General features: G+C 40.3%; 1 protein-coding gene across 10 annotated transcripts in view; it reads right to left on the bottom strand.

Moving 5' to 3' along the window:
* Positions 1-3,066: 3,066 nt before the first annotated feature.
* TSC1 (TSC complex subunit 1) overlaps positions 3,067-25,361 on the bottom strand; it is a 55,152-nt gene continuing 32,857 nt past the window's right edge. For 5 of the 10 annotated variants that reach the window (XM_032779125.2, XM_032779140.2, XM_032779148.2 and 2 more), the window contains 11 exons: positions 25,107-25,179; positions 23,577-23,678; positions 19,689-20,265; positions 16,370-16,413; positions 13,884-14,050; positions 12,705-12,887; positions 12,225-12,335; positions 10,513-10,635; positions 8,529-8,716; positions 8,029-8,190; positions 3,067-6,557 (listed from right to left, as the gene is read on the bottom strand). In XM_032779125.2, coding sequence (XP_032635016.1) covers positions 6,050-6,557; positions 8,029-8,190; positions 8,529-8,716; positions 10,513-10,635; positions 12,225-12,335; positions 12,705-12,887; positions 13,884-14,050; positions 16,370-16,413; positions 19,689-20,265; positions 23,577-23,678; positions 25,107-25,179 — 2,238 coding nt within the window. In that variant the 3' untranslated portion in view covers positions 3,067-6,049. The other 5 variants (XM_075060626.1, XM_032779175.2, XM_075060628.1 and 2 more) reach the window with 2 other exon arrangements.

The following is a 25,361-nucleotide window of genomic DNA, read 5'->3' on the forward strand; positions in this document are numbered from 1 at the left end:
CTCCCATTTTACAGATGGGAAAATGGAGGCACAGCAAGGGCTCAAGTGACTTGCCCAAGGCCAAAGTCCAAGTGTTGGGAACTCCTGATTTCTAATCCCAAATTGACTCCCAGTCCTGTGCACAGACCAGGTCTTATTGCACTAGTATAGATCTGAAAATCCAGTTTTAACATCATTCTTTACGTAGTGTAAGCCGGAATACTTGGTTTCTGATCCGATCAAACTACTGTATTAACTTTGAGATTAACGTAGTATCAGTTCACTTTCAGTTTTGTGTATTAAATATCACAACCCTGCCACCCAACAATCTAACAGCTGTTGCTCATGTCCAAGAGTTCCTAAACTGTAGCAGCTTACTGAATAATTCCAAAACTAACTGCCTCAGTCCTCGCAGTCCTGTTCATTAAATTTCCTCAAGGACTCTTGAATGGAAAAATTGGAAGTTTCTTGAGAAACTTCAGTTTTGCAACAACATGACAATGGTCTTTTGGAAGATTTTTTCAAAGATAAGTTGCAAAAACAGTTTGTTCAAATTACTTTAGTTTCTATAAAAATTTTCTTCTACACAATGGATGACCACCACTTCAGACAGAGCGAAGTTTGAGAAGGTTGGTAGGGTAGGAAGAGACAAGAATCAGCTTAGCAACAGCAACCTAGTGGCAATGTTGGAAAGAATACCATCTTGCCATAAATCCAGTCGACACTGAGTAGAAATTGAGGTAGCTGGAATGTAATTATCCAAACATAGCTCTGTAATAAAACTTTGCTTTAACTTTGTCTTCCAAGTTCACACAAACAAGAAACCTGGGAAGCAGCCAAACTAGCTTACTTTGTGTTCCTCAAAGTGTTCCTTGATCACCTGCTTTTCCTTCTGAAGACAAATACAGATACAATCAGAGTATACAGGATCCCAACAAAATCCAGCTGTCTGTATGCTGCATGCTTCTGTAGTTCTGGTCCAATTTAGACAGGGGACGGAATCAGTTAAAAACCTATATCAAATCCAAAATATCCTTTAGGTTAAAGATTTGGTTTTTAAAAGTTTAAGTCTGGAAACACTGTAACCAACAGGATGCTGCTTATAGGCCATCCAGAAGAGAGCTGGAATCAAGTCAGCAATTAGAAAGTCACGGATTCGTCTAGACCTGAAAAAAGTCTTACAGGGAACCACAACAGGGAGTGTGGTGGAAGCTCAGCAGCCCAAAAGATTAGTTCCGAGTGAGGTGGCAGAGTCATGGAGGCCTCTAGTGGTCAGGTCTAGGAAGTAGCACTAAAGAACACAATAAGAAAGTCAAAAGGAGAGTTGGCTTTTCAGTCTATGGGCTGGTCTACACTGCGGGGGAAAATCGATCTTAGATACGCAACTTCAGCTACGTGAATAACGTAGCTGAAGTCGAAGTATCTAAGATCAAATTACTCACTGTCCTCACGGCGCGGGATCGATGTCCACGGCTCCCCCTGTTGATTCCGCAACTCCGTTGGGTTGGAGGAGTTCCGGAATCGATATAAGCGCGTTCGGGGATCGATATATCGCGTCTAGATGAGACGCAATATATCAATCTCTGAGCAATCGATTGCTACCCGCCGATACGGCGGGTAGTGAAGACATAGCCTATGTGGGAGCAGAACTGGGAGGAAAGCCATGGCTGGTGGAAGGATGATTCTTATTTATGGTTGTGTTTATGAGCATTAGAAAGTAAAGAGGATTCTTTATTTCTCTACCTTTGGGGAAATATATATTTAATTATTTTTATGCTGGAAAGAACAGGTTTTGAATATTAAACTTGGATTGAGATACCTAACAATAAAAGAAAGTCAAGATTCTGTTTCTGCTGTTTTTCTGCCGTTTAGATCCTATAGGAAAAATCCACCCAAGTGCAGAGGGTCCAAACAAGACTTCCCACATAACCTGACCCTCACAGTAAGAGATTAAAGTGTGCATAAATCCTCCATTATGGGGATGAAGTTTGTCCCCATACAAGTAGTGGATCTGTGCAAAAAGAATATGATCTCTCTGACAGAATCAAACAGTCCAAGTTGGTTCATGCATTTAAAAGTGTTAATTTTTATGCTCAAAGTATTTTTAAAAGAGTTGCATTTGTGCTCTTTCAGATTTTCATTCTGATTCCAACTGTTGTAAGAGTACAGGTCAGCTTCTGAAACATCCTTTTGCTAATTTGTAATTTAAGAATGGCTGTCCCATTGCATTTGAGAAGTCGTTCTATGGGTCAATTGGTCCTTCAGTGCATACAATTCCCTAGGCTGTGCATACATTCCTATGTAAAAAGTCCCAAAGTGGAATCTGTTATGCAGACACAACCTTAATCATAGTAAAACTAGCTGGCAAAATTCTAATACTAGTCAGACCTCTAAGATGATTCTAACTGGGCCATCTGCAGTATATGTAAATGTGTTCCAAGAGCTAGACACTTTTCTGTTGTCTTTGGGGGACTTCAAACACACTCAATTTCTCTTTGGGAACTTCAGGTATGGTATCTGAAGCTGACATATGGAATAAAGTCACAATGGTAAATGCTTTCTTTCTGGAAAGGATAGCCTACTGTACCATTGTGATGTTCAGCTATCATTGGTTGCTTGTAGAAGATGAACAGCAGCATTCTGATCACAGTCCTACCCTCTAGACCAGCAAGCAATGGTATGTAGAAGACGAGTCAAATATCCAGACTACTTGCAGGTATCTCTGGGTATGCAGATGTGCTTGGATACCATAAGTAGTAGGACTGGCACAGAATTAACACTGAAAACTACATGTGCAGTTAAATTACTGGATTATACATAGCTATGACAACATCAAAGCAATTTAGCAAAGAGGAAAAAATTGCTCATGCTATCTATAAAAATGGATTATAGAAATATAAAGGACTCCATCAGAAGGGCAGGACATTTATCTGTTTTATAAACATACCCAATACTATTAAACACTTGGACCTCTGAAAGTGCTTTAATGCTAATCTTGTTTCTGCACAGCTCACGTTTAGTCAGTGTAGGTTAGCGGCACAGATCCTTCACCCTGAGGGCGCAGCTTGCAGAGAGCTCAATGCAAAGTAGTGCAAAACAATACATTTTTATTTGTTCACAGTTAAACACAAGCAACTGCCTTGACATTTTAGAACATTCTAATAAGGACAGCAAAACCTCCTTTTGGTTTAAAGTTCTCTTTAGCTTAGATTGTACCATTTTTCCTTGTATTTCATATTTATGGCATTTAATGTGGATTGTTTAACATGCTTACAAAGAGCGAGGCAGGGAACAGATTAACTTTTGACAAAGACAGCGTTTTTAGATTTAACTAAAAGCAGTCAGTTAAAAATATCTGTCTCCACTTCACTGATGGGATCCCTTTAAACAAACTGCAAGTTACTACATACAGTAGATTCATAATTTTAGAGATTTACAAAAAACAATGGCAAAATTTGTTCCTCCATAATCTTTGTGGTCCATAGATACACCTTGTAAAGTGGTTTCTGATTCCATCCCACGGCTTGGCTACACTGGCGCTTTACAGGGCTGCAACTTTCTCGCTCAGGGGTGTGAAAAAACACCCCCCTGAGCGCAAGTTACAGTGCTGCAAAGCGCCAGTGTGAGCGTGGCTCCCAGCGCTGTAAACTAATCCCCACGGGGAGGTGGAGTACGTGCAGCGCTGAGAGAGCTCTCTCCCAGCGCTGGCGCTGCGACCACACTCACACTTCAAAGCGCAGCTGCGGGAGCTCTAAGTGTAGCCATACCCCCAGTGCTAACATCCTTTTAAAAGAGAAAAGGCCACCTACTGATGAGCTCTGATTAGCTCCAGAGCATTTTTGCTACTAACAACAACAACAAAAGTCCCTCCACTAGAAGAAGTGAGTCACCATGTGGCAGGATAGTCTGTTGGGAATTGCCAAACTGAAGGGATGGTCTATCTGATTCCCGTCACAGAATTGTATCCAATAGCTGAGCTAGCCCTGTTAGGGGAAATGTGCAAACTTCACTTCTGGGTGAGTGGTATATGAAGCCTTTGAGTCTTTACTCATTTGCTATTGCAACTACCACCAAATCTTAGAAAACCTATAGACGTGTCAATGAAACCAGTCAATGTCACTTGTAAGTGATACTATTTCCTATTCTGTACAGGTTCAAACTTTGAAAAAACCACCAAAGTTCACCTTTACTTTCGGAGTCAGGACTGGCTGACAGGCAGAAATGTATACAGACCACAGGTGTTAAGGGAGAGGTGGAATGGAAGGGAAGATATTGTCTGGTTGGGCAATGGGGGGCGGGGTGGGGGTGAGGGAAAGAAATCACAGCAGCTCAGTTTTCAGGTTAGCAGAATGCCAGCCTGCTTTGATCAGTTCTATCCCTACTTAGATTAGGTCAAGCTAGAAAAACAGAGTACAAGTGTAGTTACCTTTCGGAAGATTCTTACCACCATCCCTGTAGACTGTTTAAGGAAAAAAGGACATCATCTGTAAAAGTAGGAACAAAATGAACACTGGGGCAGCGTGGCTCTGAAGCTTGAAAAGGTCCTATTACAGACTAAGTGATCCTGGACCCAGACATATCAGAGTCACGCACAAATGAACTATTCTCTCTTTCCTAATAATGGATCTCTGTTCTGACAGGAAGGAAACCAGAGAGTTTGATGACTGACATAAATCCCTATCCCAAAGTCCTTCAGCATGCAAGGCTCCCCATTGACTTCAATGGGAATAATAAAGATGGGAAGGCTTCAGGATTGGGTCCAGTATATTATTTTGAGCTACATACACTGACCTAACAGCAAGCTCAGTTGCTTGGGAGAGTGTAGGGGAAGGATAGAGAGAGAAAAGGAAAAACTAGGTAGCCACAAATTGGACTGCCATGATGTCTGTATCCAAGAGAGCAATAGCATTGGAGGGAGGACTTCCTTTGGGAGTTTATCCAATGGTTCTTGATTCAAGCCTGGAATCGTATAAACTATTCCTGTGAAGAAGAATGTTTGAGATTCTTCAACCCCGAATGAGTCTGTCTTGGTCAACCTGGACAAAGATCACAATGAAAAAAGAGTCCAGGCAGCACCACTGTCTCCCAGCTTAGAGAAACATTTGCAGAATCTTCTTCAAAATGCTCACTTGGAAGCTTTGGTGAACCTGCCACTTTACACAAAATCTCTACATACTGTCCTTGTCTGGATCTCCTTGCACTAAGTATTCAGTTCTCACCACCACCTCCACTCATGCAACAATTTAAGGTCAGACAAGTACCAGTTTTTCAAACAAACAATGAACATTCCCCTTACCCACCCAAGAAAAAAAAATCAGAAGCAAGACTGTTTTAACGAGACCTCAGCAAATAGTTTGCAGTTCCTTGAGGAAGGACATTTGTTCACACATAATTTTCCAGGAAATGTTAAGGACAAAAGAAACAATGATTATGAATTCGGGTGAATGCAACATCAGTTTGCAGATGTGTGTTGTTCTTTAAGCATTCAGTCACTTGACTATAGTCCAATTTAACAAAGACCAGAGTTGGGAGGAAACAAACAGGCAAAATAAAGACCTTCAGATGAATGCACTAGAAACTCTGGTTTTGCTTCTTTCATGAAGAACATAACCAAAGTTATCTGCAAGGGCAACAGAATTAACTGTTCTAAATTGTAAGTTTGCTAAGATATTTCAGCTAAGTAAAGCACTAAGCATTCATAGGTAGATTCACAAAGGTTAATTTGGCCTCATATTGCACTCAAGTTCATAGGATGCAACCACTCACTGGGGGGGGGAGGGGAATACTTATAAATGCTAAAAGTTGCCCCTTCAAATTAGTACACACTGCTAATGACAGGATTTGAGAGAGAAGCAAAAGAAAGTTAGGTTGGGCATTACCGTTCCAGACCCTAAATCCATTTTGCATTCATTCAGCAGTCATCTTATGTAAAAAGACATCACTCCTGTTTCCACTGCAGGAGCTAGCTGCTCAGACTAATGAAACATAAAAGCTTTTAGTTAAACTTGCATTCGCGCCTCCTGTTCTATGCCAAGAATATGAAAATAACACTGATTGACTATCTTCCTTTTTAACTGTGGTCATGGTGAGTTTCATTGTAGTCCATGATATGAAGCTGTCCAACACTGCAATCTTGGTTCATGGGTGAGGGGCTGGGGTTGATGGGACTTGAAGGAGCCTTTGCCTCCACCATGCTTGGATCTTTACATAGTTCACTCTTTAGAGTGTCAGAAAGACTGTTGATGGTCATACTCTCCTCATCACACTGGCTCTCGCTCTTGTTGCGGAATAATTCACGCACCTTCATTCCAAGAAAGCTTGTGGAGCTGGGGAGTGAGCCTACAGTTAGTGGGACACTAGTGGAAGGCTCCAGCAACATGGATGCTTCCCAGCGACTGCTGAACTGACCCATCCTCTGGTTCTGGGATTTTTCTGGGGTGGATAGCTCACTGCTGCTGCCGCCTTTACTGTTACTACTACCCCGGGTGCTCGGAGGTTTGGTCTCTCCATTTCTACCAACTGCTTCTTCACTGTATCCTGCCACAGAGTCTGCAAAACCTTCACTACTACAATCCATCCTGTTTTGGAATGAGACAGAGAAAGAAAGTCAAACTGATGGTAGCAATGGTACACCATGAAGGGATTAACTTGCTGGAGAAGAAGGCAGTTTACTTTGATTAGTTTCTATCTCTACCATTACAGATGTGCTAACACATACCATCACCAGTTTCTCCTTTCAATCATTACCGCAAAGCATAAACCATTGAAGATACTATAGCCAGAAAGATAACCAACATCACAGATTTAGTGGTGGATGTAGGTCCAAGACTGGCAGAGATCCAAAGGGTAGGATGTACCTGCATCCTCACTGCTTTAGGAAAGTTCCCTCCTGGAGTTGTAGATCTATCCTTTGCCTGCCGCAGGCGTGAACAATATCTGCTCTTACTGTCAATTGTTTTTTGTAGCCATTCTGAAATTACTACAGGGCTAGGAGCAGGAAGCACTTCATGAGTGGGAGGATTTATTTAAATCATATATATGTGGGTGCTAATCAGCAGAACAGACAAATTCCTAAGAGGACAAAGGTAACTTGAGTATAATCAAGGTTAGTATTTCCTCCCCCTGTGGAGAATCCCTTTTTAAACTTGGATAAAAGTCTCAAGACTTCAATGAAAGCAATAAATAGAGAGCTTTTCCTTGACTTCCAGATAGTCAACTCCAATTCAAATGTACTACATTTGCATAAAAGGGATGCCTCTGACATATCCTACTCAAGCCATTCATGCCCAACAAGTTTTGGTTGGTGATGATGGTAAATCCAGGTAAGTTGTGAGAAACAATGTCTCATAACGGGCAATGTTTCAGACCAGAAAAGATGGTCAATTCCTGAGACTTTTGTAGTCATAATGAAGGTTCAGCAATTTTCATGATAAATGCAGCAGTTTGAATTAGACCTCCACATCCAATTTTGGATATTAGCAATCCTAAAAGGTCCTTATTTAATGCAACAGGAACAAAGTGCCAATGGAGTAAACTATTTCCCTGGAGAACATCCCATTTAAATAGACTGTATTGTCTACATTGCCTACACTAGTTCCTACCAGTCAGTCAACTAATTGTTACAAAGGGTAGAGCTGCCCAATCAGATAAGCTAAACTAGATTCATTATGCAGCAATTAAAATAGTTAAGACAATTCTGTTTTGTTGTAGATTAAAATGATAGGTCCTGGATGTGAGCTACTGGAGATCAAATTTTTTTTTTTACTAGAATGGTTTTCATCTGTAGCCAATTTGCATAGTATTTTAGTTACTAAAGAGCTCCTTTACAGTTTATTCTCAACTCTTGTTATTGATTCACTGGGTGACTTGGACAAGCCACTCATCTCAGTTTCACCACCTGCAAGAATGAGAAAAGCTGATGCTTCACAAAGGTGATTAAAGTACTTGGATACTTAAGGATGGCAGACACTGAATGCTAAAAATTACTAAGGGAGGTTTACCTCAAGCAACTTGCAAGCAGCTCATCAAGTTTTGTAATACTGTCCTTACCTTTCTTCTGCTGCTTCAGCTGCTTCCGTTTTTTCATCGTCAAGTTTTTTCGATAGGCTATCCTTCTCCCATCGGCCATATAGATCTAAAATCTCCAGCTCAAACGCCTGTGTAATTCTTTTCTGGGCTTTGTATCTGCTCTCTACCGCTTGCAGCTGGCCTCTGAACATACAAAGAACACATTACTATTAAATTTCTCAAAGTATAACCCATCTGCCAATAGATTTTTTGAACTTTAATTATAACATAATATATTTTATTGCACCAACTTCTACTGGTGAAAGAGACAAGCTTTCTTCTGAGCGTACACATACTTCTTCAGGTCCTGAAGAGCTCCGTGTAAACTTGTCTCTTGCACCTACGGAAGTCGGTCCAATAAAAGATATTATCTCACCCACCTTGTTTCTCTAATATCCTGGGACCTACACAGCTACAACAACATGGCAAATAACTTTATTTATAATGTAAGTTAGTATTAGTTACTGAAGTGAAATCCCAACCTTGCTTGGATTTTGACATCCTCCAGATATTTCTTTTGCTCCAGTAACAGGTGATCTTTCTTAGAAAGCTGAGACTCCAGTTCAACTATCCGCTTCTGGAAGGCATCAAGCCTCTGGCTTTGCTGTTGAACACAGAATTTTGCTTTCTCCAGTTCTTTCCGAAAGGCAGCCTGCATCATTTCCACTTCCTAAAAAAGAGGGGTACTCTGTGTTATTGAGAAATACGCCAATTAGTGTCACACAAGTAAAAGGCTAAACTTTTGTCAGATACATTAAAACATCTACTACACTGGACCCATCCCATGCCCCTTTGCTTTGAAGAGTCTAAATCTGTTTTCTCAGGATTTCACTGGGGAAGAAAGGGTTACAGTTTTAAAGAGAGCTTTAATAGGGACCGGATTCCTATATGTTTGTAGTATTTATACGTGCGCATACAGTTACAGATAGCACAATTTCTATATAAGATGAAACAAAGCAAGTGTCCAAAAAAAGAGATGCAGAACTGGAGAACTTGTGAATGTATCAGGGATACTAAATTACCATGAATATAGCTCCACATGACCGGCATTTATTAGCACATCAGCGTTCCTTACTTAAGCCCTTTCCAATAGGGGTAAGGCTTGTCAGTCTTGTATCAGATTAGAATGGATAATTTTCAATTTCTTTGAAATGTGGCCCTCAAAGTACTTAATAAGGCACTTTTTTTTGGCTTTACAGTTCATTTTTACTGGTTGCTGTCTCTCATGTAAAAGCAGGTACACTGTCCTGTAAGTGTCACCCTACTGGTACAAAAACGTTTCCCTGAGCAGGGGTAATAAAATCATGTGGTCCTTAGAAGTTTTACAAAAAAAGAAGCATGAGATGTATGTGTGGTTGCAAGAGAAAAAGCACTTTTAATGACAACTGTTGGAGTGACATGGCAGTACTTCTGCATGCTGCGAGACCTACTGTATTAACACTAAGCGCCTTCCCATGCAATATCTCAAGCAGCAGATTCTCTTGTTACCTTCACATAGAAAATTATGTGTGATATGGATTTCTGCTCCAGGGTGATACAAATGTAAGTTTCCAAGGTTACTGAACCTACTAAGGGTTGGCAATTTTCCAGGAAAAGCTAGCTTATGCCAGGGCGCTGGTAAATACCAGGTTAAACCCAGTTTAAACTGAGAAAAATAACTGCATCACCATCCAGTAAGTTCAGCAAGCATAGAACAAATCTTTTGAACCTTTGGATACACCCATTCAAAACTGAGGAATAAGCTCGGTCTAGCCACTAAATCAAAGTTGGTCTTTTGTTGCATGGCCAAATGGACTGGTAATTTGCAACTCTGCATGCTTCTGATTGCTCAATGCTTCAAGTCTACAACTCTGCATTACTGTCATTTTCATATAATATTTTTGACTTATTTATATAATATTGAAAACTGAAATGAGTCATGACATGAATAACTTCCTTGAGAAAATAGCAAACCAAAATGCACAGTCATTCCAATGTTCAGTATAATTACATATATTAGTATTATGCCGACTGCACTTCTACTTTTTATTTGTGCAACTCTACATTAATTTATGTATCTACTGCATTATGTGACAACAATCTGAATGTATAACTAGACCTAAGTGTAATGTGGTGTGCATTAATTAAACCATTTTTAAAATAGAAAGTCCCTTAAACTGTGACAAACTAGTTTTTCCTGGGGCAGTAAAAACCATCATTTTTCCTAGTTAAAACTATGCCATCCAAGAAGCTATTTGAAGACAGACTGGATAGCCTGGCATGACTAACACAAAAGCTCTCATTGAAAGATAATTCATAGTAGTATATTCCTTCATTTGCTTTGAAATTGGATGCAAACATTTATGTCAGTTTGTTTGCTGATTTATAAAGAGTTTCCTTCTTCACTGAAAAGCCACTATTGAACTTGAAAGATTTGCCTTAGGATCATCATCATGAAAGGCCTTGCCTGTGACCCACATACTGTACCTTTGTCGTGTCTGCATGCTTGTGCTGCAGCTGTTCCAAGTACAACTCATTGACCTCCCCAAGAACCAGAAGTTGCCTATTCAAGAACTCCATCTGCTGCTGGACTGACTCGCTGTTGGAAAGCTTTAAAAATAAATAAATAAAATAGAGTGACGGTGAACACTTTAATCTTCAAATCTGACCTACACAACATCTGGGGGTTATTTTTTACTAAGAAGAAAAAGAAAAAAATCAAACCATGATGCCTAGGGAAAGTAGCAGGCAATTATGACAATCAAATGAATGGATGTTACTCAAAGTTGCCGCAGGTAAATCATGGCATCCCATGAGACAAATGCAGCATTTAGTTAGCTTAACCCCTCAGTTTGCATCAAATAAGGTAACTGCTTCTCCATTTGTATGTGAAGTCCCTTTAGCTTCTGACAGGGGCTCTTTAACATACAGTAAAATACAAGGAGTGCTTTAATCCAAGCACATTATGAATTACTCCTGGGGGAATTCTGTGCCACTGCGCACGTGTAGAATTTATGCCCCCCTGCAGATTTCTTTACTTCCTCGCAGTAAAATGCCTTTCTGATGGGGAAGCATAGGGAAACCACAAGAGTGGTCATGAGAACCTCCCCAGCAGTATGTTTTGCGTGGCCAGGGCAGCCGACTGAGACGTAAATCACTGTGGGGCATGGGACAGGACTGGGGAAGACCTGGCCAGTGGCTTCTACCTTGCACCAGGCTCAGCTGCTACTCCCGGCTGGACTGGGGAAGATGGAACTTCCTTTTCTCCTGCATTGCATCCCGGGTCGGATCAGATCCGCCCCCAGACTTCTTCCCCAGTTCTAGAAGGCTCTGCAAACTCCTCCCCCTCACCTGCTGCTTCCTACAACCATCACTCCTCAGCTGCAGGGGAAGGAATCTCTGTACAGGGAGCTGCTCCCCCATCTGCCCAACCCCTGTGCATCCAGACCCCCTCACACCCAGACCCTTCTGCTGAGCCTCACCTGCTCATACTCAGAACCTGTCTGCTGAGCCCCACTCCTCCTGAACCTGGACCACCCTGACAAGCCACCCACACCCAGATCCCTACCCCACCAATGCCCAAGCAGCTGCACCTGGATCCCCACCCCACTGATCCAACTCCCCCAGCATCTGGACCCCCCAGAGTTTTCATACCCAGGACCCACCCCCGCCCCCGAGCCCAACCACGAGCCCCAACCACCTTCACCTGGACCACCCTGCAGAGTCCCATTACTGTTGCATCCAGAACCACCTCCCAACAAGCCTCTGTGCATCCAGATCTCCTGTCCACCCACATCTCCCACTGAGCCACCCGCATCCAGACTGCCCCACACAGAACCTTCTCAACCCACACCTGGCTCTCCCCACATTAAGCCCCTCCACACTTGGATCCTGCCTTCCTGAGCCAGCCTGGCCACACCTGGTGCACCTGGCATAGAGGGGCAGGGCCCTGGAGTATTTCTGGGAAGATCCAGTCATTGCGCTGTGTCAGGACTGGGGGTTGGGTGCAGCCTCACCACTGTGTCCATAACCCGGGGGAGAGAAGGTGCAAGGGGGAGCTGCACAGTGATCTCCCACCTCTTTGCAGCCAGTGGCAGCTTAACCCGAAGTGATAAAGGCCTTATGAGGAACCAAGAGAAATTTGAAAATGGGTACTAGCAAAAAAGGACACAACGAAAGGGCCACAAAAGGAATCATACCTTCTGAGAAACTTGGCTGAGAAGCAACTCTGTGTGACACACCTTGTTGTTGGCTTTCTTTAATTCTAACCTCAAATTTGCAATCATATTCCTACAGTCCTTCAGCTTGGTCTGTTCAAATAGAAAGCAAGAGGCTTAAGGCTCTGAAACTGTACTACAAACCTAGCAAAATACACATTTGGCACGATGGTCAGCATTCCTCCCACACAGCATAATCAGCGGTTACAGACTAAACACTAAAAATGATCATTATCTACAGACTAGTTAAAAAGCATGCAATTTGCCATTTCAAAGCAAAATAGAATGAAGCCACAAAGAATGCAATCAACTTAGATGAATTTTTAACTGCATGTTGTCTTATCTGGATTGAAGTGAGAGGTTTAATATACTTAAGAGCCATTTCATGCCAGATCATTAGGGGGGTTATTTTTAAAGCTACATTATCTGTTCACTATAGCTTTTCCATGCTACGTTTCATACCTGCAATTCCTGGCTCTGGTTGTAGAATTCTTCCCTGTCATGTTGCAGCTGTCGGATCTGGCTGTGAAGCTGAGCCACTATATTATCATGTTCTTCCTGAAACTGGTGGTACCTGGCCTGCTCCTTCTGCAAACTAAGCTTCAAGGACTGGATATCTTTCTCCTGTAGTTTCAGCTGATCTTTCTGTCCAGAAACATATACCAGAAGTCAGATGTCCAAATTTTCTACTTCAACTAGTACATCAGAGACCACTGCCCCAAGTCAACCACCAAATAAAGGATCAAAACCAAAACCCACTAACAGCACAGTCTTCAAACTTGGCTATGTTACAGCACTTTAGTATGTTCCTCATATAAAAAGGGTTTTTTCTTTTTTTAAAGAAATGGTTACAGGTGCCAGGCTGAACATACTGGAAACTGAAGTTACATCCACAAAATATGGTCAGCAGTTATGTATGTTCCTGCACATCACCCCATGCTCCAGTGGTGACCTAAAGGGACTGCCTCAGGGAAGAGAGAGTAGTTCCATTTCCAATAATTACTTCCTTCTTAGCCTCTTTGCTGAGACTGCAACAAAGATCCCAATTTACATGACAGCTTTTATAATGTGGACGTAAGAATTCAAACAAGATTAAAAGTTATTTCACATGGACTCCACACCACTAAGTTTCCATCACTAATTAGGGCCAGATTCAGAGACTCAGAGAGAGCACACACTTGAAATACTTAGCTTTCAGCCATCATTCCTCCTCCTCAGATGGAAAGCGTGTACCTCTTCAGGAAACTTAACAAGGTTACTAGCCTAATGTTAAGACTGCCCAAATGTTAAGCAAGCACAACATTGACTGTTAAATCACAATGACTAACAAAGTTTGGCAGTTACTTAAGCCAGTTGGCTTCTTCATGTATGTGTTCAGTTCAAAGCCCTTTACAGTAAATTTCCAGTTTCAGCTAATCACAATGCATCAAAATTATCCACAATCCAGTTCACAAAAATTGGAGTATTCGAAGGTTACTTTAAAAACACCACCACGACCACCACTTCAATAATAAATACTTTAAAAGATTTTAAAGTTCTATGATACTATATGAAAACCTGCCCCAGACAACATCTACTGGATTAGATAGTGATGTATTGGTAGCATTTCTTGGCATGCACAGCACTTAAACCCTTGCTCACCATGGCAGCATTATGTTCCTCCAGTGCTGTTGCTTTGATCACTTTCCTCAGGAGTCGCCGGTTCCGAAGGGCATGTTGTTGCCTTTTGAAGCGCTCATACAATAACTGATTGTGTAGCAAAAGCAGCTGGTTACGCAGGGTGTGAATCTCATCTGAAGGGGGAGAACCTAGACAGGAGTTAAATGACAGAGCAAAGGTTACTGCTAAATATATTGGATTCTATTACACACATTCAAATTTACATCCTCATTCAGGCCCTTTCTACTTTTGCAGGGTTATTTTTTAACTGCAAAACTGAATGGAAAAAATTAGGAATTTAAATAAAAGGTATCAATACTTAGCACAAAACTTTACATGTTCAAAAGCTTTATACAGTCTTGAATCCTCATCATACCCACGATTCAAAGGTACCAATTTATTATCTACATTTTACAGATGGGGATAAAGTTTTCTAGAATGCTGAGATGGCTTAGCCCTGGTCTATACTGAGGGGAGGGGGGGAAATCGATCTAAGTTATGCAGCTTCAGCTACGTGAATAACGTAGCTGAAGTCGACGTACTTAGATCGACTTACTGTGGTTTCTTCATCGCGGTCAGTTGACCGATGCCACTTCCCCGTCAACTCTGCCTGCACCTCTCGTGGTGGTGGAGTACAGAAGTTGACGGGAGAGTGCTTGGGAGTCCATTTACTGCGTCTACACTAGACGCGATAAATCAACCCCTGCTGGATCGAGCTCTGCCCGATCCGACGGGTAGTGTAGACATACCCTTAGATACTTTAGAAAGTGTGACTAAGTGAAAAAAACTCACAGCACCAGGTCTCAGAGCCTGGGTCAACTGACTTGGGCTTGCAGGGCTCAGGCTGCTAGACTAAAAATAGCAGTGTAGACCCACTCAGGCTGAAGCCTAGGCTACAAGACCCTCCCCTCTTGCCAGATTTCAGAGCCCAGGCTCTAGCCTGAGGGGGAATGTCTATACTGTTATTTTTAACCCTGTAACCCAAGGCAACTGACCAAGGTTCTGAGACTGGGCTCCACGTTTTTTTCTTTGCAGTACAGACCTAGCCTAAGCTACCTAAGTGCCACTGACTTCCAGTGCTACCTAAGACTCTTTTGAAAGTTTTATCCACAGAATTTGAAAGAACTAATTTCCATGAAGTTACACAGCAAATCAGTGACAGAACCAGAATTAAAATTAGAATTTAGGACCTTCCAATTTCTAAGCCTCTGGCTCATTCCTCCAACCTACACAGCCTTCATAATTATAAAACAAATGCAACAACCCATTTGAAGCCTGAAACTGAAGTCTGTTTCCCTGCCAACATTTTCTCCTACATTACATGTTTTTGTCACGAGCAACCTGCTCATGAGTGGCTTAAATGATTATTTTTGGGAAAGAGTAATGAGAAATTGTAGGACACAGCTTTTACTGCATCAGCTAAAGAGTTAAGATTGAGATTAGCCTCAAGCCATTTAAAAATGTCAGTTTCAAATATTTCAGGAGAGGATGTCTTCCAAAAAGCCACTGGAAAGATTTCCGACAGATCAATTTCACACTCCTTTGTTATTTCACCATCCTACCTTAGTAAGACAGATTTACCTAAAAGCATTTCTAAGCACAGGCAACATTTAAAAGATTTCTAACAGTGTACAGGGTAGGTTTTTGATTGACAAAACTGTGCTTAAGTCAGTTATGACTTAAGTGGAGCTTCTGGCTGCCTCAGGTGAAGAAAGAGGTGGAACATATTTGAATTAAGGGAACCAGACCAATATGTCCAAAAATGACTTCTGCTCTAAAACCCTGCTGCCTCCTAGTTATATGGATTTTTCAACTGGCTCATTTTTTCATCTCCCTAGAGCAGTAAAGATGACCAACACGAAAGTCAAAAAGAAGCCTAAGATGACAAAACTGTGAGATGTGTGTTAAATGGCGAGGAAAGATTTCAGTTTTAGGCTCCCTGACTTATGATCAGTCGGGGGTCGAGTAAGGGGAATATTTAAATAGTTCTTTAAACCAGGTGGAATTCAGCTTTAAAACTGAAGAGCCATTCACCTCAGGAGTATTCGTTTCTACATAGGTGGCCATAAAAACAAAACCATAAAAGAGAATCAGTGTCCCTTTGAAGAAGGCAGTATATGCAATTGCAGATTTGATAATGGGCATGAGTACCACTGCAATTTGGTCGGGGAAAGAAGCATACAGTAATATTCTTGGTTCTGTAGGAAAGGGAATTATCACTTTCCAAAGAGAAAGAAACTTGTAACGTTGAAACAAAGGTGCATCATCTCCTGAGCAGATAAACTACATCCCAATGGCAGTCACCATCCAACTTCAGCGTGTGAAAAGAAAGAAGCTAAATAAATATGCAGTCCATCATTTAATTAACCAAGTAGAAGATACAAAGAAATGCATTATTTATTTATTTATTTATTTTTAACTGATTATGGATTACATTTATGGTCCTAAACCAAGAAAAACTTGTTTACCTCCAAAGTGAGTCCAGTCAGCAGATTTGCTTGGCAGAGGCAATCTGGAAATAAAAACACAGTATTAATAGTTTATACACTGTAAGTGAACACTTTATAAGGCAGATTGAAATACAGACCCTGTCCCTAAGGCTTTGTAATCTAACAAATGAAACATCATACTAGAGAATAATTCAGATGAGAGGGTGTAAAGATCACTGCAAGAAGTGGGCTTTAAGGAGGAATTTGGAAGACAGTAAGGGTGCTTGGTAGACAGAAGAGACAGTCCCAAGTGTAAAAAGCAGCTTGAGAAAGGGGCGAAGCAGGAAGTAGGATAAGGAGATGAACGGAGTGCATAATAGGAAATTAAAACAGACATGGATGTATCAATATATGACTCTCCCTTCTTACATCTTGGCCCAAACAAGTTTTTTCAGGTCCTGACTTTCATACTGGGGGAAGGAATTGCTATGTTCTCCTGGCCACTAGACTTTGTCCTGCTACTGGATACCTAATTCTGCTCTCATGTCATCTAAGCGCACGTCTACACTACTGACTTTAAATTGACATGTCCATACTACCCTCCTTCAGTCAGTGGTGCGCATCCTTCTCTGGAGTGCTTCCACTGACTGAAGAGAGGTAGTGTGTGGGAAAGGGGGCTGGTATGTGGTATGTGCATGCAGTTCCCCACCAGAAGCAAGGGGACCAGCCACCCCCTAGGATTCTTGACTCTCTGCTAGAAGCAGGGGCAGCTGCTCAGGCTTCTCAGCTCCCTAAGTGGGGAGCCAGGCATGGGCAGCCCGGCTTCCTTGTCAATTTCAGGGCTCCAGCAAGATAAGACAGCCAATAGCAATGTCTACACAGACACTGTGTTGCCCTTCACCCACAAAACACCTCCACAAGAGGCGCAGAGTGAGTTATCTCGGTGTTGACGGGCACTTTTATATCAGCAGGACAAGGTTGTGGTGTGTACACTGATATAATTAGGTCGACGTAAGCTCAACCTAACTGTGTCTCAGACAAGCATCCAAGCCACATTAGAGACAGGCAGCCAGTGGACCCCACTTCCTCACCATCAGGTTTAGTAGCACAGCTGAGCTCCATCAGCAAAGGCAGCAAGAGTCCTTCAGTAATGCACAGACTCAGACTTTAAAGGTCTGAAGGAACCACTGTGATCATCTAGTCTGACGTCCTGCACATGGCAGGCCACAGAACCTTACCCACCCACTCCTGAAATAGACCCAGAACCTCTGGCTGAGTTACTGATATCCTCAAATCATGGTTTAAAGACTTTACATTACAGAGAATTCACCATTTACATGAGTTTAAACCTGCAAGTGCCTTATGTCTCATGCTGCAGGGGAAGGAGAAAACCCCCAGGGTCTCTGCCAATCTGACACAGGGAGAAATTCCTCTCAACCCCAAATATGGCCATCAGTTAGACCCTGAGCATGTGGGCAAGACCCTCTAGGCAGATACCTGGGAAAGAATTCTCTGTAGTAACTCAGAGTTCTCCCCATCTAGTGTCCCATTTCCAGCAGTTCGGGGTTTTTTTTGCTACTGACAGTAGCCAATGGGCCACATGCCATTGTAGGCAATCTCCTCATATCATCCCCTTCATAAACTTATCAAGCTCAGTCTTGAAGCCAGGTAGGTTTTTTGCCCAGCAGTGCTTCACTCGGAAGGTTATTCCAGAACTTGACTCCTCTGATGATTAGAAACCTTTGCCTAATTTTGAGCTGAAACTTGTTCATGGCCAGGTTATAACCATTTGTTTTTGTGTCCACATTGGTTCTTAACTTAAATAACTCCTCTCCTTTCCTGATATTTATTATTCTGATGTATTTATAGAAAGCAATCATATTTCCTCTCAGCATTTTTTTGGGTTAGGCTAAACGAGCCAAGCTCTTTGAGTCTCCTTTTATAAAGTAGGTTTTCCATTCCTCAGATCATCCTAGTAACCTCTCTCTGCACCTGTTCCAATTTGAATTCATCTTTCTTAAAACATGGGAGACTAGAATTCCACACAGTATACCAGACCAGATATGACCAGTGCCTGGTATAATGGTACTAACACTTCCCTGTCTCTACTGGAAATACTTCGCCTGATGCATCCTAGGACTCCATTAGCCTTTTTTAAAACTGTGTCACACTGACAGCTCATAGTCATCCTGTGATCAATACATCCAGGTCTTTCTCTTGCTCTGTCACTTTGAACTGATAAATCCCTAGCTTATAGCAAAAATTCTTGTTGTTGGTCCCTAAATGCATTACCTTGCATTTTGCTCTACTCAATTTCATCCCATTTCTATTACTCCAGTTTACAAAGTTATCCAGATCTTCTTGTACGATATTTTGGGTCCTCCTCAGTATCAGCAATACCTCTCAACTTTGTGTCATCCGCAAATTTTATTAGCGCACACTCACTTTTTGTACCAAAGTCAGCAATAAAAATGTTTAATAAGGTTGATTCCAAGACCAATCCTGACAGTTCACCTTCCAGTATCACTCATCGTAGTCACCCCTTTAACCAATTCTTTATTCACCTTTCAATTCTCATATTAATCCCCATCCTCTCCAATTTGGCTAGTGATTTCCCATGTGGAACTGTATCAAATGCCTTACAGAAATCTAGGTAGATTAGATCTACTGCATTTCCTTTGTCTAAAAGATCAGTTATCTTCTCAAGGGAGATCAGGTTAGTTTGGCATGATCTACCTTTTGTATAACCATATCGTATTTTATCTCAATTGCCATTCATCTCTATGTCCTTAATTACCTTCTCTTTCAAAATTTGTTCAAGACCTTGCATACACACTTGAGGTCAAACTAACAGGCCTGTAGATACTTGGATCATTTTTTCTCCTTTATTAAAAATAGGAACTATATTAGCAATTCTCCAGTCAGAGTATGACCCCTGAGTTTACAGATTCATTAAAAATCCTTGTTATTGAGCTTGCAATTTCATGTGTCAGTTCCTTTAATATTCTAGAATGGAGATTATCTGGGCCCCATTAAGCTGTTTGAGTTTGACTTCCACTTCAGATGTGGTAAATTCTACCTTCATAAAGACATTTTACTTATGCAGATAAATGTTAAGCTACCACTCTGGATAGAAAGTTCACTTTCAAGAACTCATGCATGTCCAGCTAGGAACCTCTGAAGAGGTGACTTAACATGAAGCAATTATGCACTTTCAATATAAGGACTACAGAGTCATGTCTGCAGAGCTTCTTGGTTTCCAAGCAAAGCTTAGCCTTTCAGGCACAGCTACTGATATATGGACTGAAAAGGAAAGTGGTAACGAAGTGTTTGCAGAGAAAGATCTGTAGACCCTTACTTGTTGAGCTCCTTGGTATGTGCATCTGCTCCTTGCTGTATCAGTCTATCCAGTACTTCCATTGGAGAGGTGGAGGATGTGCAGTCTTCATCCTGGTTTCCCTTGACTTTCTTTAGCAGCTCCTCAGTCTTCTTGCTCACAAAGAGGTAGGCGGTCTTTGGTAATGCAACCTCAAAAAGATGCTCATATGAGGGAGGCTGCCCGCTCCCAAACCCCATTCTTCTCCGTGCTGGTACTTTGCAAGGGCTGGGAGTGAGGATACTGGTCTCCATAGAGGATTGGCCTACCCTGTTACCAGCAGGGCTTTCATCAGAGGCTCCACAGGGCCTGTCAATGGGAGTAAATGCTTGTTTAGGTGTGTCTCGTGCACCCTCAGGCCCAGATTTGTCCAGAGACGAGGCTAACGGTTCAGAGCTCAGACTGTGTCCTTGAACACTGGAGGCTACTGAAAGGGGCTTCTTTTGAGAGGCTGCTAAACTCTCACTTGTGCGGTAAAAAGGAGAGTCAAATCCTCCTCTAGGCACCACGGGCTCAGCATCTGCTGTAGTGATCTCAGAGATCTCTTTTGATATTGCATCTGAGAAAAAAAAAGAAAAAAGGCAGTTAATAGGCAAATAAGCTTTAAAAAAAAAAAAATAAGTTTGGTGCTGTGTTAAGACAATCCACCTTTCACCGCAAACCAACTCCTGTGAACATTTAGACATCAGTTTACCTGGCATGCACTCAGGGTTGCTCTTTGTAACCTGGGATACAAATCCTGTAAACTTTCTTCATGTAAAATTAGAACAGGGTACAATTTCAAAAATGAGGGATGCAAATTAACTCATGGCTTTATGACAGAGAGATGAATTTTTCACAATGTAATTTGAGTTTTTAAAACTTTGGGAAGATTTTTCAAATGGAAATGGACCAGACAAAGTATTTCAGAATATGCACAATAGGATGTACATTATTTACCACTATTAATATAATACAAATAAGAATAGGTTTTATTAAATTGGAAGCTAGAAATAAAGCAAATAAAATAAACCTGCCTTTCTATACAGGGTGGATAAAAATACCAATTAAAAACATTTTAAAATTGGTTTATTTAAATCAGATGTTTTTTAAATTTAGTTAAATACTTAAAATTAAGTTTCAAATTGACAACTTATTTTAAGGCCTCAACTTATTACAAATTACAATCATTTTAATCAACCACAAAAAATATTCAGCAGTTCATATTTGCTGCTAAGTTTGAGATAGAAGTCAAACCCCTGAATAATAGTGAAAGTCACTGAATAAACATTTGGAACCAGAGTTTGTGAAAGTGCTAAACCAGCTTTTGACAGCAGTAGCCTCTTTTGCAGGTGCAGAGAGAATCTTTTCTTCATTTCAGTTTTTCAGCTTCCAATCAATTTCTTAACACTGAAATGAACTAGTTGAATAAAGCAGGAAAGCTTGTTTTCCTCTTCCAATCTATGAATAAAAACTAGGTATGAAAAAATGAGATCTATTTAATTTTAAAATCTTGAAAGACATTCTGACCAGAAATCATCAGTTCAATTTACTAACTACAGATAATACTTCACTTAATAAAACTGTTAGTTTTAAATGCAAAGAGTGTTTTGATAAGGTTTTTTTTAAACATATCCAGCACATTTAAGGTAGTTTTATTGAATAAAATATTAAATGTTATTTTGTGCATTTTAACTGAATTTGAATTTCTATCCAAATAGCGCTTTACACAAATCACAAATGAAAAAAAATCAATTCAGTAAATAAGAAATCCATCATTCACCATTTTCTAACATAAAAAATGTGAAAATTCAGAAACCAAATAAAGTTAAGTTAAGCTATATAGCTGCTGAAATATAAGTATATAGAGTGTATCCTCCTGGTTATCAAAAAGAAGCACCAAAGTCCATGTAAAAAGACTATTTAATTACAGATCAACATGTTTTAATGGCTGTCAACCAATGAGAATCAACCTTTCATTAGGAAAGTAATTAAAAAGTATAAAGATGAATTATATACATCAAGGGTTCCTGCTTGCTGATTTAAATCATGATCAAAACTGGTGATTTAAATCAATTCGCTTTGTTTCTACAGTTGTTTTTTTTTAAATTTAATTTGAGTCTTCATCAATTAAAGGTCCAAAGAAGAGTGATAAATTTGTAAATATACTGTTCAGTTTATCCATAGGAAAAAAACGCCTCTGAATTAAAAAGTCATAAATCTGTAAGAAAAAGGGAGACGAACTGTACTAAACATGGAAAAAGTGGTACATCATCCCTTACACAGCTAATATGAAGAAAATATTGAAAGACACCCTGTCAACACAATGTGTGTTAAGACAATACTATGAAACTGACCACTGTCTCACTCAAAATAGGGTTTTAAGTGGTACATAAACCTTGAAATAGTCCTCTGCATAAGGGTGAATTTTCCACGTAGCAAGTCTGTTTTTATACACACAAAAAAAATATTTGCTTATCCTCTTATAAGTTTGTTTTTAGAAATTTTGGCAGAAAGGAAGTTCTTTTACTTTTCTGCTAACTACTTCCCAATAAAGAATTTGGATTTTTACTTATGGGGAAAGAAGGCTGTTGTGAATACTAGAAATAAGGAGGACAGACTTTAGGATGGAATAATTTTTCAAAGGAATAGTTAGGCGGTCCTGCAACAATTTTTTTTTGAAATAATGGCTATCCCTGTTTATGGATCTAGAAAATACAGATATTATGCTGTTTTACAGAATATCAGAAAACTAACAGAACAGGGATGGAAAAAATGCAAGTTAACCTGTAGATATTAAAAATTATATAAATTTTTGGAATAAAATCTTAAAAGTGAGTGAAAAAGAGATACTATAAAGTGCCTGATCTAAAATCCATTGAAGTCAATGGAGTCACTCCACTGACTTTAACAGACTTTGGCTCAGGCCCCAAATAAAATCACTAGAAGAAAATCTAGAGTAGTGCCATCTAGCCTGGCATGCTAATTAAGGAACATAGTAAAGTTTTATTTCAAAATTATCTTGATCAGAAAATTTTAATAAAGGGACTATGAAATCATCATGTATTTCAGGGGTAGGAGCGCAGAAGTAGTTAATTCTTACAAAATGTAAATTGCAATATCCTAAAATTAAGAAAATTTGATCCCTAATATTAAAATAAATAAATTTTTCACTTGACTGTAAATGGTAATTTTTTTTTTTAAACCAATGCAAAAAAAAAAAAAAAAAAAAAAGACTCAACTAGGGACTTACTGGTTGTCTCAAAGTCAGAAATTCTTCTCAGATTAAAAAGAGGAAATATACCCAAACACTAGTCACATAAAGAAGGGTTTACTATTATTTATGTATTACATTTACTTCTGAAATAATCTGATTTTTACATTGATATACATGTAAACAATAAGGATCACTAAGAGGAGTCTTGCATAAAAGGAGGAGGTTTCAAAAACAGAACAGTGTTTAAATGGACCAGGAAGTCAAAGTCAATAGGGAGAGTTACAAGAATTAAGCAGGGCAGTGTGGGTCAGTATACCCTGACAGCAACAATTTCTTTCAGAAATTAAGGATATTTCATTCTCATCCGAAATTTGTGCAGAGTTGCTGTACATCGAACATGAAGTCTCTTGTTTTATGTGGGAAGAGTTGCTAAGAAGAAAGGTGAAATTAACTAACTATACATTTATGCCACTTTTGGAACACTTTATCAGGAAGAAGCTGGTATCCCCAATAGGTTCCTTGAATCTACACATTTTCTTCTGTCTGCAGTAATCAGTAACACTCATTTATATCTGGCTTGATAAAATTAAAAAGGTCTGACTCAAACTCAGTACCATACTAGCTCGAGGTCTAAACGCATATAAAACCTACATAAGGATACCAAGAGACATTACCTTCTTCTCTGTCCTTCTCAACACTATCTTCATCAGAGGCCAGGCAACCTAAAAATTCTGGAAGATCACTTAAATTTACAGAACTTTTACTGCCAGGCACTTCTGAAGGAAAAAAAAAAAAATTAATTGTACAGATGCCATGTGTCATCACAAGACTTAACAATACGATATCTTCCACTTCTGCTGAAATAGTCTTCAAACAACATTTTCCATCCCTCTAGATCCTCCCCAATACAGGAGCATACCCCATTTCTGCTCCACCCGCAAATCAAAGAGTCCTGAATTGTTAGGTCACTGGTCTCTCCAGAGACAGCCAATGTGATTTTGAAATGACAAGAAGTGCTACTGCAGAGTGAGATGAGGTAGTCTCCACCACAGAAGAGAAGTATGTTGTCTGCAGTTCTCCCACCCATGAAAAGGGAGGACAAAGCTTAAGTCTCAAATATGTATGCACTGCTAGATTTCCAGGCCACCTCTAAACTCCCTTTAAAACACTGATCTTGCTCGAACAAACAGTACTTACCTACAAAAACAGCTTAACTGAACGAATGCAGTACAAACTAAACCATATGTGACTGAATAACAGATCAAAAGTCTGAGACAGCTGATAGAGAAGCACATACTAAGCAAAGCAGGGATAGAAATCTTAGGTTCACAACTCAGGCACAAGTTGGGAAAGTCTAGCACAAATGCCAAATACCAAAAAGTTCAGATACCAGTGTTGCAAGACAACTTCACTGCGGAAAGCCAGTTTTAAATTCCAGTATCTTCTCCACCCTGAAGACATTTCTACAGCAATTCTTTAGTACCTTAAATGTGGTACCATCAAAGTCCTTTCTCACCCCTTCCAGGGATGTGTGGGTGGGGGATAGAGGAAATGGCAAGTATAAATTCCATTTCCAGTAAGATACTTTTCTCTCAAACATTATCTACAGATTTCACTACTCCATGTGGAACTAGAAAGGGTTCTCTCAAATGCAGTGATATAGTAACACCACCGCAGGAGCATGAAAAAATACCAAGTTCTGCTTCCAGAAGCATTTGAGTCTATCCTGAACAGCTGACACAGTGAAGGAACACATATGGGCAGCCTTATAGATGCATAACACTGCAAGTCCTTTTGCAGTTGAGGAATCTAAACGTAAGAGAGCTTCCAAAGATCATCCTCAAAGCTTGAACTTCTCCTTTTTAATCTTTTGCAACCTTCACTTTAGTGCTGTGTTCCAAACATTAAATATTTTAATTGTGGAACACTGGGGTGAGATTGAGGGGCAGCTAAGAAGGCAGTCCACGCAAAGCATTTCTGGAGGTGAATAGTTAACAGGAAACAAATCAAAAGTTTTTATCATATGGCATTAAGTTGAATCGTAGCATTAGAGTGGGATTCTGGAACCACTATGGAATGGATGGGGGAAAAAATGGAGAAAGGGCAGCAGAGAAGTCTTTTGTAACTAGAAACATTTATCCACAAATGAGATCTCTGCTTTGGGGTAACACTATTGAGAGGTGGGAGAAGAGGATGTAGTTTACCCAACGCTTTCTCGCTGTTTATGACATTTTGCTGTCGGGACAGCAAAGGCCTCCCAGGATCCAGTTTGTCCTCCTGGAAGAAAATAAGGATTCTTTGAAACAAACATTTATCACAAAGCAGCCTCTAGTACAGGGGTAGGCAACAGATGGAATGTGCGCCGAAGGCGGCACGCAAGCTGATTTTCAGTGGCATTCACACTGCCCAGGTCCTGGCCACTGATACAGGGGGCTCTGCATTTTAATTTAATTTTAAAT

Source organism: Chelonoidis abingdonii, chromosome 24, assembly GCF_003597395.2.
Source record: "Chelonoidis abingdonii isolate Lonesome George chromosome 24, CheloAbing_2.0, whole genome shotgun sequence".
Classification (NCBI taxonomy): domain Eukaryota; kingdom Metazoa; phylum Chordata; order Testudines; family Testudinidae; genus Chelonoidis; species Chelonoidis abingdonii.